At 36.1% G+C, this 13036-nt stretch overlaps 1 protein-coding gene across 1 annotated transcript; it reads right to left on the reverse strand.

Moving 5' to 3' along the window:
• Positions 1–396: 396 nt before the first annotated feature.
• LOC139141160 (uncharacterized) lies at positions 397–12280 on the reverse strand. The gene is made up of 13 exons (XM_070710769.1): positions 12164–12280; positions 10147–10199; positions 8483–8530; positions 7848–8010; positions 7034–7195; positions 6447–6715; positions 5964–6104; positions 5445–5583; positions 4646–4740; positions 3970–4063; positions 2593–2667; positions 927–992; positions 397–582 (listed from the first exon to the last, which is right to left on the reverse strand). Coding segments are annotated over exons 2-13 (1278 nt in total). The 5' UTR covers positions 10171–10199; positions 12164–12280; the 3' UTR covers positions 397–580.
• Between the last annotated feature and the right edge of the window lie 756 nt (positions 12281–13036).

Here is a 13036-nt window from a genome sequence, read left to right on the forward strand (position 1 = left end):
CAAGATTCCATCACAATTTTTTTTTACTTTTTTCACTTTTTTATAAGTCCATCATCCAGAGGGCGTTAGCCCAATTACAGGATGTAGTATTCATAACCCACTAACCCCCAATGGAGCACTGAGGAGTAAAGTGCCTTGCTCAAGGGCACAACACCGTGCTAGAGTCTTGAACTCACCGTCCTCCGACAGTAAGTCAATTACTCTGGGACTACGAGGTCTTGAACTCACCACCCTCTGATAGTGAGTCAGTTACCTTAACTAAGTGTCCACGGTGCCTCCAAATATACATAACATGAATCAATGTTCAAAGAAAGTGGGGTTATGATGAAGTCAAACTGGAAGCAACTAAAGATTAATGAAACAATAAATTAAATATCATGCTGTCAGTTATGTTAAAAACTTGTAATTAATCTTGTTGTAAAAATGCACTTTATAGTTGAATTTTCATTTGACATCGGATAGAACTTCAAGATCAAGTACATCTTTCTTGTTGTGTTGTATCTGATAGTATCTCTAGACTATTCAACATAAAGTTGTGCCACTTCAAAATGTTGAAGATGAAAGTCCTTGTTGTTTTAGTTTCTGTGGTGGAAAAAAACACAATAAAAAGTATATGGTTGGTCATCTTGAACAGTCAGCTTTTGTATGGTGTTATGGTATTACAGTATTGTTTGCTACAGTGATTGTGTTGAGCAAGCATACAAACTGGGCACATGAACATGTTCTTCAAACGAAATGTTTTTGTGTCAAAATTCCCATGAATAGGACCTCTGGGCAAGTCATGAGACACACATACTCTATTAAACATTAAATGTTTGCTGGTTGATTCACTTTTAATTTCATTGTTTCATTTCCTTTGTCTAGATTTAGAAGGAGGAAAGCTGATTTTGAAAGGAAGAAAGCAGATGTTCGTTGAAGTAACTTACAGATTTCCATTTGAACATCGTTGGTGACTCCAACATGCTTTGATGGGGTTGTCCCATACATGAAACCTGTAAGAAGAATATTTCTGGTCAATTCAGAGTTCACCATCAATCACATCAAAAGAATATTAGTGTATGAAGAATAAACTTAATCAACTTGGAGAGTTAATAATCAGCAAGTGATTGTCATTCATTGACTATGACAGTTTGGTTTGATTTCTGTAACTTACTTTTAACTTTCCTTTCTGTAGCTAGAAAGAGGATTCTAAATGTTCAATAGCAATGTTTTTATTTTTGAAAGTTTTGCATTGCTGTTCATATAATAGCTGATCTTGTAGTCTTTATTTAAAGCCCGGGGCGAAATGGACGGGGATCCGGATTAATGCCAAGTTTGGGTGGGCGTTTTGGGCATGGCTCTGCATAATGAGTCTGTTGGTAATGGTTGCTATCATTCGCATTATCTGCGTAATCTGTTTGCTCTAAAATCACGCTCTGACTATAAGCTTAGGTACAGCCTTCGCAATACACGAAAGAAAAAGAAAGAAGGAAAAAATATCAATTTCATAAAAAAAAGGAGCGTCCTGAGTTGATCTACTGAAGTTTTTGCTGAGTTGATTTACTTAAGTTTCGGGGTCATGTCATCGTTCGAGAATGATTTGGCTACTGACCGCCATATCTCTATACGGAAATGGCGCCGTACGTAGTGGAAATAATCATCAAGAAAGTAATAAACATAAACATTTAAAATTATACGGTGTCGCTCAAATTTGATCAGAATTGGTATATACCAGTATGGGTTACCAATGATCAACAATAAATGTTGTTTCTATCTGTTCAGTTGAGGAAAATTCTACGTTGATGTTATGACAATGATTTCTGCACAGTACAACCAGAAAAATAACAAGAAATATTTTCACCAGAAAAAAAAGAATGACAAAAGTAATTAAGGTCGAACTTTAGGTACTGGAGGTCAACTTTAGCAACATGCATAGCAGAAACAAGCCCCTCTTAGTTTAGTATAAACGGTCTTCCCCCATCTACTCTCTATGGTTGCAGCTGGTCTGTTAATATGTAACAGTTCATAAACAATGACAGGAAATGAGTCAAGATCAGTGGAGTTGGCCTGTTTCTCACTGCCATGCCTCCTGCATATTTGCAGGATTTCACTTTTTCTTACCTCATTTGCACATTTTTGACACTGGTGTGTTCATTTGAACAAATTCACATCTCAACCCCTGCATCTACCTGTACATCAAATACTGAGATGGTAGCTTTGGCGGTATGGGAGCCTTTGTGTGTGACGGACATACATCCGCACATACCCACAAATATACAGACATACAGACATGCAAATCAGATGCAAATGAACTGATTCAGCTTATACGATAACCTCACATTGGTATACCAAATGTGAGCTAAAAATGATATGTTCAAATATGGTGAAATAATATTTCCATACTTGATTTATTACAATTTTTCTCTCATTTTTGATTCAAACTTTTCATCATACACCATTTATGCATCACTCACTGGTAAATTCATTACCTTCCCTACACTAAACTAAAGCTAACCAAGCAGGTTGATATTGCCGATAAGATTGAAGTTATTTAATAGTGGAGGGTTACACTGATATTTGAGAACTGAGATGAAAGGCTTTCAGAAGACTTACCATTCCCTGCTTTTGATGCTGGAATGTCAGTGTCCATCGAGTCCATTGGCTCAATTTCACTCAATTTGGAGAAATCTGATGAAAAGAAAGGGCTTTTGATTAGTATCTCAGCAAAAAATTTAGTGTTTGGCAAGACTATACCCCTTTAATATTCCTTACTGTATCCTTATTTTGGTAATTTTTGTGTCAGCAAGTCTTGAAATACTTAAAACGGATAGAAACTTTTGCTTTTGCTTCATGGAAAGTGACACTTTATTTTTGTCACTAAAAATTTTTATGGCCGCTTCTGGGTGACCAGCGCTCAATAGTTTTGTTCAATAATAAAAACAAAATGCTAGTTACTCATTGTGAGTTTGCCCTGTGGACGCAGTCTGGTGGGGACTTATAGATTGGGTCCCGTCTGTCCGTCCGTCAGCGGCTGTTTCTGTCACCCCTCAGTCAATATTTTTCAAACTCTGTGCAAGGATAAAGTACTGTGGCATATATATGCATGTCAATTTATTTCGCGATACGATCCAATATGGCCGCCGGGCAGCCATTTATTTGTGAATTTTTCATGTTTTTGAACCATAACTCAACTATCCTTGCACTGATTTCATTCAGTGAGGGTACACAGATAAAGTACTATGGTAATTTGTTTCTTGATACAATCCAATATGGCTGCCAGGCGGCCATTTTGTTGCAAATTTTTCATGTTTTTGCACCACAACTCAACTATCCCTGAACAGTTGATCTTGCCATGGAAAACACCAACAGCCATAACTTTACTGTCCCAAGTACACAAACATATTGCACCCCTCTCCCCTGTTATGAAGCTACCAAGTATTCAATCACCATAATTCAAACACCATAATCCAGTGGGGACTGTGTCATCAGCAATGACTTGTTTTTAATAAACAATCATTTGAAGTTTGAAATCACCCTGGTCTTTCCACTCACAGTTACTATGAATCAAGTGCAAAAGCAAAGATATGCTGGAAAAAATCCTCCAGAGAACCTGTATATATTCCAAACTCATAGCACAAACACTGTCTACTGTTGTTTTGGCGATGTATGCACAGTCACTGCATGTTACATAGAATCAATTTTCACTGTACCACATATTTGGCAATATGGTATTAGTATTAAACAACCTTCCCAACATTTGAGAGTAATTGCCAAAACCCTTTAATGCACTCGACTCAACCAATTTGTGCACAGAATTTTGAATGGCAGTTGGTCGATAGAGGACCTCACTGTGTTCACCTAAGCTTGCTAGAATTAGAATTGACATGAGGGTTCAATAATCTCAGCTTGTAAACCAAGACTGTACAGTAACAAGTTGTGCGATGCAGTATCTTTAAGAAAGTTGTCTTGACTTTCTCTAGGAAAACTTACCTGATTCCATGGATGTTTCAAGGCCATGTAGATAGTTGTACAACGGAGTAAGATCCGTGAAGCTGTTAAGAACAGCTTTGCAATCCAAGTCACTCTGATAAGGATAACATTGAACATCGAGTAGTTAGAACGTGACGTTTTTCACAATTATACCAAAGAAATATTGATTTATGTTGGAAAAAAAGCAGTATAAAAAATATCCATAAAATGCTTTTTTACTAGTGAGGTGTGATGTGCTGCTTTGTCTGAGATGTAAATTGTTTTCAAAGCATTTTGTTTTACATCAATGATGTATAAATGTGAAACAAACAAATTACCTTTAATCTACAACAAAATCTCTGATTGACAGTTATCTTATTGTTCACTGAGAGAGAAAAAATTTGCCAGTCTGTTATTTCTTGTAAGAAATCACAGTAGCAGTAATGCTAACATTCATTAACTGATTTAGCTATAGACTATGATTCATAAGTAGTCCAAAAAATAGTGACTTTCCTCTGGATGATGAAATTTCGTTGTCTGCATAATAGGATGTGGTTTTGTAACACAAGCTGACAATGACTAAAATAGTAAAAATCGTCCACATCAAGTCAAATGAGAAAACATTTATGGAAATAAATAAAATTCTTTGGAATCTGCTTCAGCAACAGTCGTACCATTTTCAATGATAATAACTTACATCACTTGTAGGACTATCAGGGGGGTTTGTCTTGACATGATCTTCATACTGGTCATCACAGCTACCAACAGGTGTACTTTTATCGAAGAAATCATCTATAAAACAAAAGATAATTTCAAAATATCAACCTCAACCTCAGATCTGCAACCCAGACGGACTATTTCTGCAAAACTTCAAATGTCTAGGATTGGTAGTTTTGTTTAAAATTTTTTTATCAGTTTTACATTTATTCAGCTCATTTGCATATTTTTGAGGTTATGACATTAAGGTCTTAGAATTCCATCCTTGACCAAAAAACTCACTCAACTGAACTCTGACTATGCAATTTTGAATTGCTTTTGCTGACTTGCTTTGCCTAGGCTGAACAAGATGTAAAAACTTCAACTCTGAAGTAACTGGAAACAAATATGGGAATAAGAAACACCTTTCTTAATCACAAAATAGGACAACCCTGGTGCTATGATGAAGAAAGAAAGATTTGCCATTCAATGGTACTTAAAAGATCCTCTGTTCAAGAAAACACCTCTATGATGAAGTTTACTGACTTGGCTGATGGGGAAGTGATAGTTATTACTATCTGGCAGGAAAAGGGTTACAGGTCTTCAGTGATTGGTTGTATCCTGTTATAGTATTCTGATCACTATTAATGAGAAATCAGCAATCCTCGAGATCTGGAGAGTAATTCCCCTGATGTCAACAGGAACCAAAATCTGAAACAACCACTCATTTACGATAAAAATCTGTTAAAAGGAGTCTCTCGATTATAATGTAGTCAACAGAAGAAATGGTTATGTATTACCTTGGCTGTTCATTTTTTCAAAGAGGTCATCACCACATTTTGGCAAAGGAAAAACATTTATCAAATCGCCTGGTATCATCTCTATTGCCATTCCTGCTTCTACTTTCTCGGAATTCATGGAGTCACATTCAGAGTTGAACTGAAAACAAAATAGACATGTCCATTTAAACTCACATGAAGACTTTGATGTTGTTCTTGTCAGGAGATCACTTTAAACACAACAAATATGCCAAAAGTGCTGCAATTCAAAAACACAAGGCCACAGAAATGACAAGATTAGGAGTATGGTTATTGAGCTTGCATGAATAAATAGACACAACAGGACAGGTCAGAGCTTGGTAATCATAAATATGAAAAGGCATCCGTGAAACAACCATCTCTGTCACTGAATAAATTCCAAATCTGAAATTACTCTAGGTGGTGCCAATGCCAATGTTCTGAAGACAAAAAAGTTTTGCAGGTTTTATTTTAGGTATACTTACATCAGTCTTGGCAAACATCCTCAAATATTTTGCTTACCTGGTTTGATAAATGTGGTTTGCAAAGGAAAGATGAGTAAAAGGTATCCTTGCCAAACTGGTCGGGTTGTTCATGGTGAGTGGGATGGGCTTGAGTAACTTGGTGAGGCTGTTCTTGTTCGTGACTGTATCCCACTTTTTCCTGTGAAAAAGAATTAAGAAACGGGGAAATAAACAGGGTTTTCCATATGAAACTTTACACAAATTCCATTCTTATCTGATGAGATATATTGAAAGATTGAGATATTGTGACATCCATAAAAACTTTGATCTCATAACCTAGTAAGAACAGACAGAAAAAATGGTTAATATTTTATTCTTCTTGACACTATGGATATTTTTCACCCTATTTTGCTGTAGCAATTGTTTCTCCATCTACTGTTAGTGAGCATGTATAAACATTTCAGAAAAAAGGAGGACAGCTCTTGTCCACTATAATTTTTCAGATATATGTGAACAATAAATAGCAAGTATATGTACTTACAGCCTTTCCCTTTATCATTGATGCACTGTATGGTACGTGGTGGTCAGGCTCACTTTCCTCCACTGGATGAGGCATCATTTGCAGATGCGTACTATCTGGTTCACCTGTTTCTTGTGTAGAAATACATAGTTCAAGAAGTCCATCTGATTCAATCACAGGAACACCGTCAATTTCAAAATCATCAAACATAAGGCTGTCAATGTCAGGAATATCACAATCTTCAAGGTCCAAACTTTCGAGTGAGAATATCCCACTTTCAGCAATGGATCCTATTTGAGGAAAAATAAAATGACGTTTCAGAATTGATAGATACCACAAAACAATCATGTGTAATTGGTCAATGAGAATGTGTATTATAACAGACACTACTCGGTGAGTAGACAAGTGTTGACCATCTGACCACTGATACATACGCTTTATTAAATCAATGTTGGACTATCTGTATTCTATATCTACATCAAATAACAAACACCATCATCTTCTGCATATAAAATTACAAGTCTGTGTAATTTCTAACAATTACAAATCATCCATTCTTCTGAAAAATGTCTGTTTTAACTGGTCCTCCATAATGATGGAACACTTACCAACATTACCAGATGAAAATTGTTTTGAACATTCAGCCCAATGCGCATCAAACCCATCCTTTCTGGCAAGTGTCTTTCCACAAAGACAATGGTAATGGGCATGTTTATCCTTTTTCTTCTGTCGACAATCAAGGTGGCAGGCAAGGACTTTTAAATTGTATCCTAAAGTTGATATTCAGAAAAAAGAGGTAGCATCATCCCTTTCTAAAAATGTACAGTGACAAACTTGTAAAATTTCTATGTATGACACGATTCATATATGGTCAATGGATTTAGTAATATAATATGTAACTCTATTCTGATTCAATACAGATTCTACAACCAGATAGCAGAAAACCTGATAGCATATTTGTATAAGATGATACTATGGAAATATGCAACATCACATAAGCTCTTTGATATCATGTACAAGTTTCTCAATTATTTCCAGTTCTCCAGTTTCTATTTCCAGTTCTCAACTGAATTAAACAACTGACACTTGCATTATCTCATGACCAATCTGACAAATGTATCAACTGCTAAATTTATATCTCAAACAACTGTTTTTTTCCGTTTTGGGGCATGTGTAAATTGTGCTATTTTTCAAATAATAGCCCAGAGCCCATTTTATGGAAAACCTTGCAATGCTACAGATGTAACGAAAAAAGGAGGTTTTCATAATCACTCATGTTGGAAAACAATCAGTCTTTCTACAATCATTTAACTTAACATGACTTACAACTTTAAATAATTTCATTTTTACTACTTACTGACTTATGCTATTATCATGTTGTATATGTGTACTTCTGTCATCAATGATATTTTAAATTCTTACCTTTAATCTGAATACGATGGTCATGTGACTGGAGATGTTTCTTTACTTTGCTTGGCCATGTTGGTTTGTACTTGTCAAGACGACACAAGGGACAGCGATATTTCTTGTCCTCCTTTGGCAACTCGTCGAACAGATCCTCAACTTTTTTCACATGTGAGATATGCTATAAGAATTTAAATAAAGTTGTATTACACCCTTTTTTTCTGAGTCATAATAATAGTCCTTGACGACATTGATTCAGGTCTGTTTCAGAAAGTTTCACTTTACTTTACGTTACAAACCAACAACTGGAAAACAATGTTAGAAGGTACCGGTCATTATTTCCAGCTTCAGTGTCTGCTGGCAGCAAATGGCTTTTTGATTAAAAAATATTACCGTAGCCAGTATGTTGTACACCATGAAGCAATGTGTCTGATAGGAATCAGATGGGTCAAAAGTTCCTTGAACAGAATGTGATCAATGTTGATCAGGAGCTATTCTCTCACATCTCAAATGGCTGTACAGAAAATTCAATGTGACATGAAAATTATTTCATGAGACCTACATATTTAAACTAAATATATTGAATATGTTTTCACCAGAAATGGAAGTATTCTCTTATCCATCATGATTTCAGTATTAAACACTGGACTTACCCGTATGGGTGTTATTGTCTTCTTTCCCTTTTCTTTCGGCTTTTTCCCCTGTGAAAAAAAATTAAGACATTTAAAAAAATAAATTCTTCTGTATTTGGTTTAGGGTATTAGCGTCATGATACACTAAAAAATAAACATCTACATAATTTTCCATCATTTAGTTCTTGTACTCCTGAGGAGCTATACCTCACAACTATGAGACTGAATCTACTTGAAAAATTCTTGAAAAACATGCACGCTGAACAATATTTCTATGTTGCATTTGATCTGATAAAGCATCTGTTCAATGCCTTTGACAACCTTAATTTATGTGGATATTTGTTTTGAAATAACTTAACTTATGAGTACTACTGGCGGCTGCTTTGAACCTGATTTTCTTGTATTTTTAGACATGCCACCGACTTCAATGAGACTTTCCAATTCAATTTGGTAAAAATAAATTATTAACAAGATCTGTTACATTTACAAACAACCTTCTGTTCTGCATCACCAAAAGGTTGCAAAAGGTTGTTTGCAAATGTAACAGATCTTGTTAATAATTTATTTTTACCAAAAACATCAACCAATTCGAGAGAAACCTGTACACTCTCTAACAAAATGGCTGACAATCTCTTTGGTAAATTGTTTTCCACAAATACGATTACAAATTATGTAACAACCTTTGGAATTATTCATTAGTTGTCATTACAATTACACAAATGCAATCATATCATTGTCAAATCCTACAATATAGTCTGTAAAGATTGGTTCAACAAAAAAGACATATAAACGTGCTGTTTTGAATTCTAAAATAATTTATTCAATAACTTCAATTTGATTTATTCAATGATCAACTTTCAACTTCTCAATGTTCTCATTATGAACACTGAGAAACAAAGGGGCATGTCTGTCTACGATGTAAATAGAGTGTAGGCATTATTTGTTGCTCTGTAGAACGTCAGGGAACAAACAGTTCAAAGGACGTACTTTGTAGCACGACACATCAATAACACTCAGTACCATGTACTACTTTGGACCGGATCAATCTGGCTGTTCAAGTACCACAGAGTTCAAAGGTCACAAATAAATAATGTTTTTTCTGTAAAGTAATTTTAAACAGCAGTTCTGCATTTTATTTGAAATTGTATTTTAATTTGCACAACGTTGAGGAAATACTAAGTAAATCATGCTTTTTAGGTGGCCGTGCCAATGTCCTATCCTGTGGTAAGTATATCCTTCAGAAATTTTCTTTCAGGTTATGAATGTCACAATATTTGCCATTTACGAGTCAACAGCAAGACACAAAATGGCAACAAATTTTATACAATTTTATACACTTCTCAGTTCTGGAAGATTCACTTCCAAAATCTCAAACACTGAATACTGGTAAGCGATTCAACCTTCCATATGTTGTTTCTTTTGAAAACAGACAATCCATACACATACATGTACAGACAAAATACTGGGTGCATCAGCATGTACAATAAATTTTAAGAACTTCTGGAAAATATATCCCTACTTTCACTTTCATCATTTTTTTTAATGTGGTTGCATCACCATACACCCTGTTGACAGTTAAATTAAATTGCGGTATGTTATATTCAACAGCAATTAGTTTGAGATGGGCATACAAAACAACATAGACACTTCACCTAGTTACATGTACAAAGTTAAATCTCCCTTACTTTTATGCCAATTTGATTTTCCATATTTATTTTTTGACCCTTGATTTTCACTTCTGAAAATAAAGATAACATACATAAGGTCAGAAAAGAAAAAAGATTTGTTTCACATCCTCACACACGTCCGTCTGGACTACCAGTGTCCGCCTTTTCTTTGCTTGAACAAAACAAGTGTTATGTGCACAACAGAAAATGTCTACAGGATTACATACATGTATGAGCTGTAAACACGCCGATCTGGACATTGGTTTTGGTGTTGTCATCTTGCCATATCAGAATTACCCTGCATGTACTAATTTCTGTTTTGTTGCTTTCATGTTAATGTTTTGTCTTGTGAGCTAAAACAACTACACTTATATAAAAATACTGAGCTGGCTCATTTTTGTGAAATAACAAGGGTGAGAGTCAGAAATCATGCCACAAACAACACTCTTGACATTTTTATTACAAGCTTTTGCTATGAATAGACTTCTTTATCAAAAGAATCTTCAAAGTTCTCTGTACAAATTTCTTGGGAGATGATATTTAAGGGTTATCACAAATCTTGTCTCCACTTTCATTAAAATGAGAAAATCAGAAACAACCTGAAAGGCAATTAAAGTGTTTCATGCAGATTTTGCATTTGTTGATTTGTCTATGACAAGATTGTAATAAAACTCTAAAATTGCCAGGAAAAATGGTGAAATGTCGAATTCAAATGGATCACGGTTTGAACAAAACTTCCTGCATGCATGAACAGTATGTGTATAGCTATTATTCTATATGAGGGCACATTTTTACACAAAGTATGTTTGTACAGTATGTATGAGCTGAAGAGAGAAAGTGGCAACTTCGTTCAAATTGCTGTCACGAAAAATTGGTGAAAACATTTTTGCTGATCACATATTCAAAAAAAACTTTCATAATCTGTTGTTCTTGAGGCCACTGTATTGATGACTTGGCCATTTCTTCAAAATCACTTAATTTCATGGATTGCTTGCACACTGAAATGAAGAGGAAAATTTGGAAATTTCTCTGCTCTTACAAACAATCGAAGTGATTTCAATAACCTAAACATGGCCACTCCTAGCTGCAGTACAGTAGCTCGAGGTTTTGCCTGGGTATTTGGGCTGGTTTTGCCGTCCGACCCAAATACCCAGGCAAAACCTCGAGCTACTGTACTGCAGCTAGGCCACTCCATGATCCAGTGAGTGAATGTGGACTAAAACAGCAAGGTGGAGTAGTAGAACAAGTTCAATCGAACACAGAAGGTGTAGAACAAGAATTCACCAACAATAACTCATGGATTTTATTCCAATTTTCAGAGCAATGTTTGCCTTTCTTTTTTCGCTATGCAGAATCATTCGTCAGCAAAATACCTGCACGCAAAACGATTAAAATTCCTCTGGGTGGGGATTGCCAAGGGACTTCCCCTATCTTCTACCCATAATCCAATGCTACTAAAACTAATGACGAACGATGGACATCCGCCTGGCGATTAATAATAAAGATACTGCTAACTTCGTCTCCGCCTTCCTTGCGCATGCCACTTTTAAATAGAAACACACCTTTCAATTTGCCCTAAATGTGTTGAATTTCTCCGAGACGGTTCTCTGTACTATTTCATTACCTATGTGGACTATAACGAAAATTTAAATTTGAAGAAAATGAAAACAAAAACTAAACGAGGAAGAAGAGCATGCATATTCGTAGCGTGTTTTCGAGGCAGTTTGTTGTTCTACATCATGTACCTTCTTGGCTCCTACAGTCAGTACAACCTTTCCTAAATCAAGCTCTTTCAACAAATTGTTACAAAGTGACTGTCGGGCGGCACAGAACCACGTAGAAACCTTCGTTAGAAAAGGAATGGTCGTGACATGAAGGTATACAATGAATCATGGAGGTGAAAAAAGGAGCAGACAGTACAATTATACAATTTGTTGTTCGTGCACTATTGAGACAAAAAGACTCTCTCGTTGAATTCACATCGAGCAAAAAAGTTCAGTCGATTTTCAGGGGAAAATTACTGATCGATACTTACCTGTGCAGCTGTGCTGTATGCGGAATTTGGCCTCGAATTTGCCGACTTCGACACTTGGAAGTTCAGAAGCACTTTGCAAGTATGGCGGATCAGTATGACGTGACGTACTATGTTGTCGATATCCAATCTTGTTGTGCAGACTTGGTCACGTGACGTGTCGCGATGAATATTGATTGACCTCGTGTGACCTTTCACGCAAGTCATGCCCCAGATATATACGCCTTGCAGCATGCCTCGCGCGAGTACGAGTGATCGCTCGCTTGGAACACAGTCCCGTGCTTGGAAGTACGGCTCTCGTAATCGTACGGTTTCAGAAAACGACAATATGGTAACTGAATATCGTAACGTATTTATTGCTGGCGCAAATAAACTTGGAACACCGAAGTCCCTATATACATAGGAAAACCGTTGGGAATATCCCTATATCGCCAAGTAATCAGCCAACAGCGGTATCGCTAGTGCATTGGGTCATCTTACACTTTGTTTATCGAAAACACAGCGGGGTGCCCATGCTGTGTCTCATAGACAAAACGCCTCAGCAGAGGCCGTTCATTTTGCGTGAACGATGGTACAATAAAGAATTGATGTTTTGAGTAAAGTTACGTTGGTAAATTTCAATGACCAGGGAACCTACATCTGATTTTAGTCATATTTGCCCGAAACCAACTCGCCCGTTGTTTGAGATTACACGTTCGTTCGTACCGCGTTCCTTGTGTTAAAATTCACATCCCCCCTGCCGATATAGTCTGTAAATATTAATTATGGATGGTATAATCGAGACTGTCTATGATTTATCAGTTGGAACAAAAATATTTCGATAGATTGACTAACACAACCAAAATTTTAAGCATTTTTCTTCAACTTTAAAAATAA

The sequence above is a fragment of the Ptychodera flava genome, chromosome 9, assembly GCF_041260155.1.
Source record: "Ptychodera flava strain L36383 chromosome 9, AS_Pfla_20210202, whole genome shotgun sequence".
NCBI lineage: Eukaryota > Metazoa > Hemichordata > Enteropneusta > Ptychoderidae > Ptychodera > Ptychodera flava.

Coding starts and splice junctions, on each gene's coding strand:
- LOC139141160 (XM_070710769.1), bottom strand. CDS start 10,170: ATGGAAAATCAAATTGGCATAAAA. Junction 7,196..7,847: donor CCATCGTATTCAGATTAAAG/GTAAGAATTTAA, acceptor TATCAACTTTAG/GATACAATTTAAAAGTCCTT. Junction 993..2,592: donor AGCATCAAAAGCAGGGAATG/GTAAGTCTTCTG, acceptor TTCTTCTTACAG/GTTTCATGTATGGGACAACC.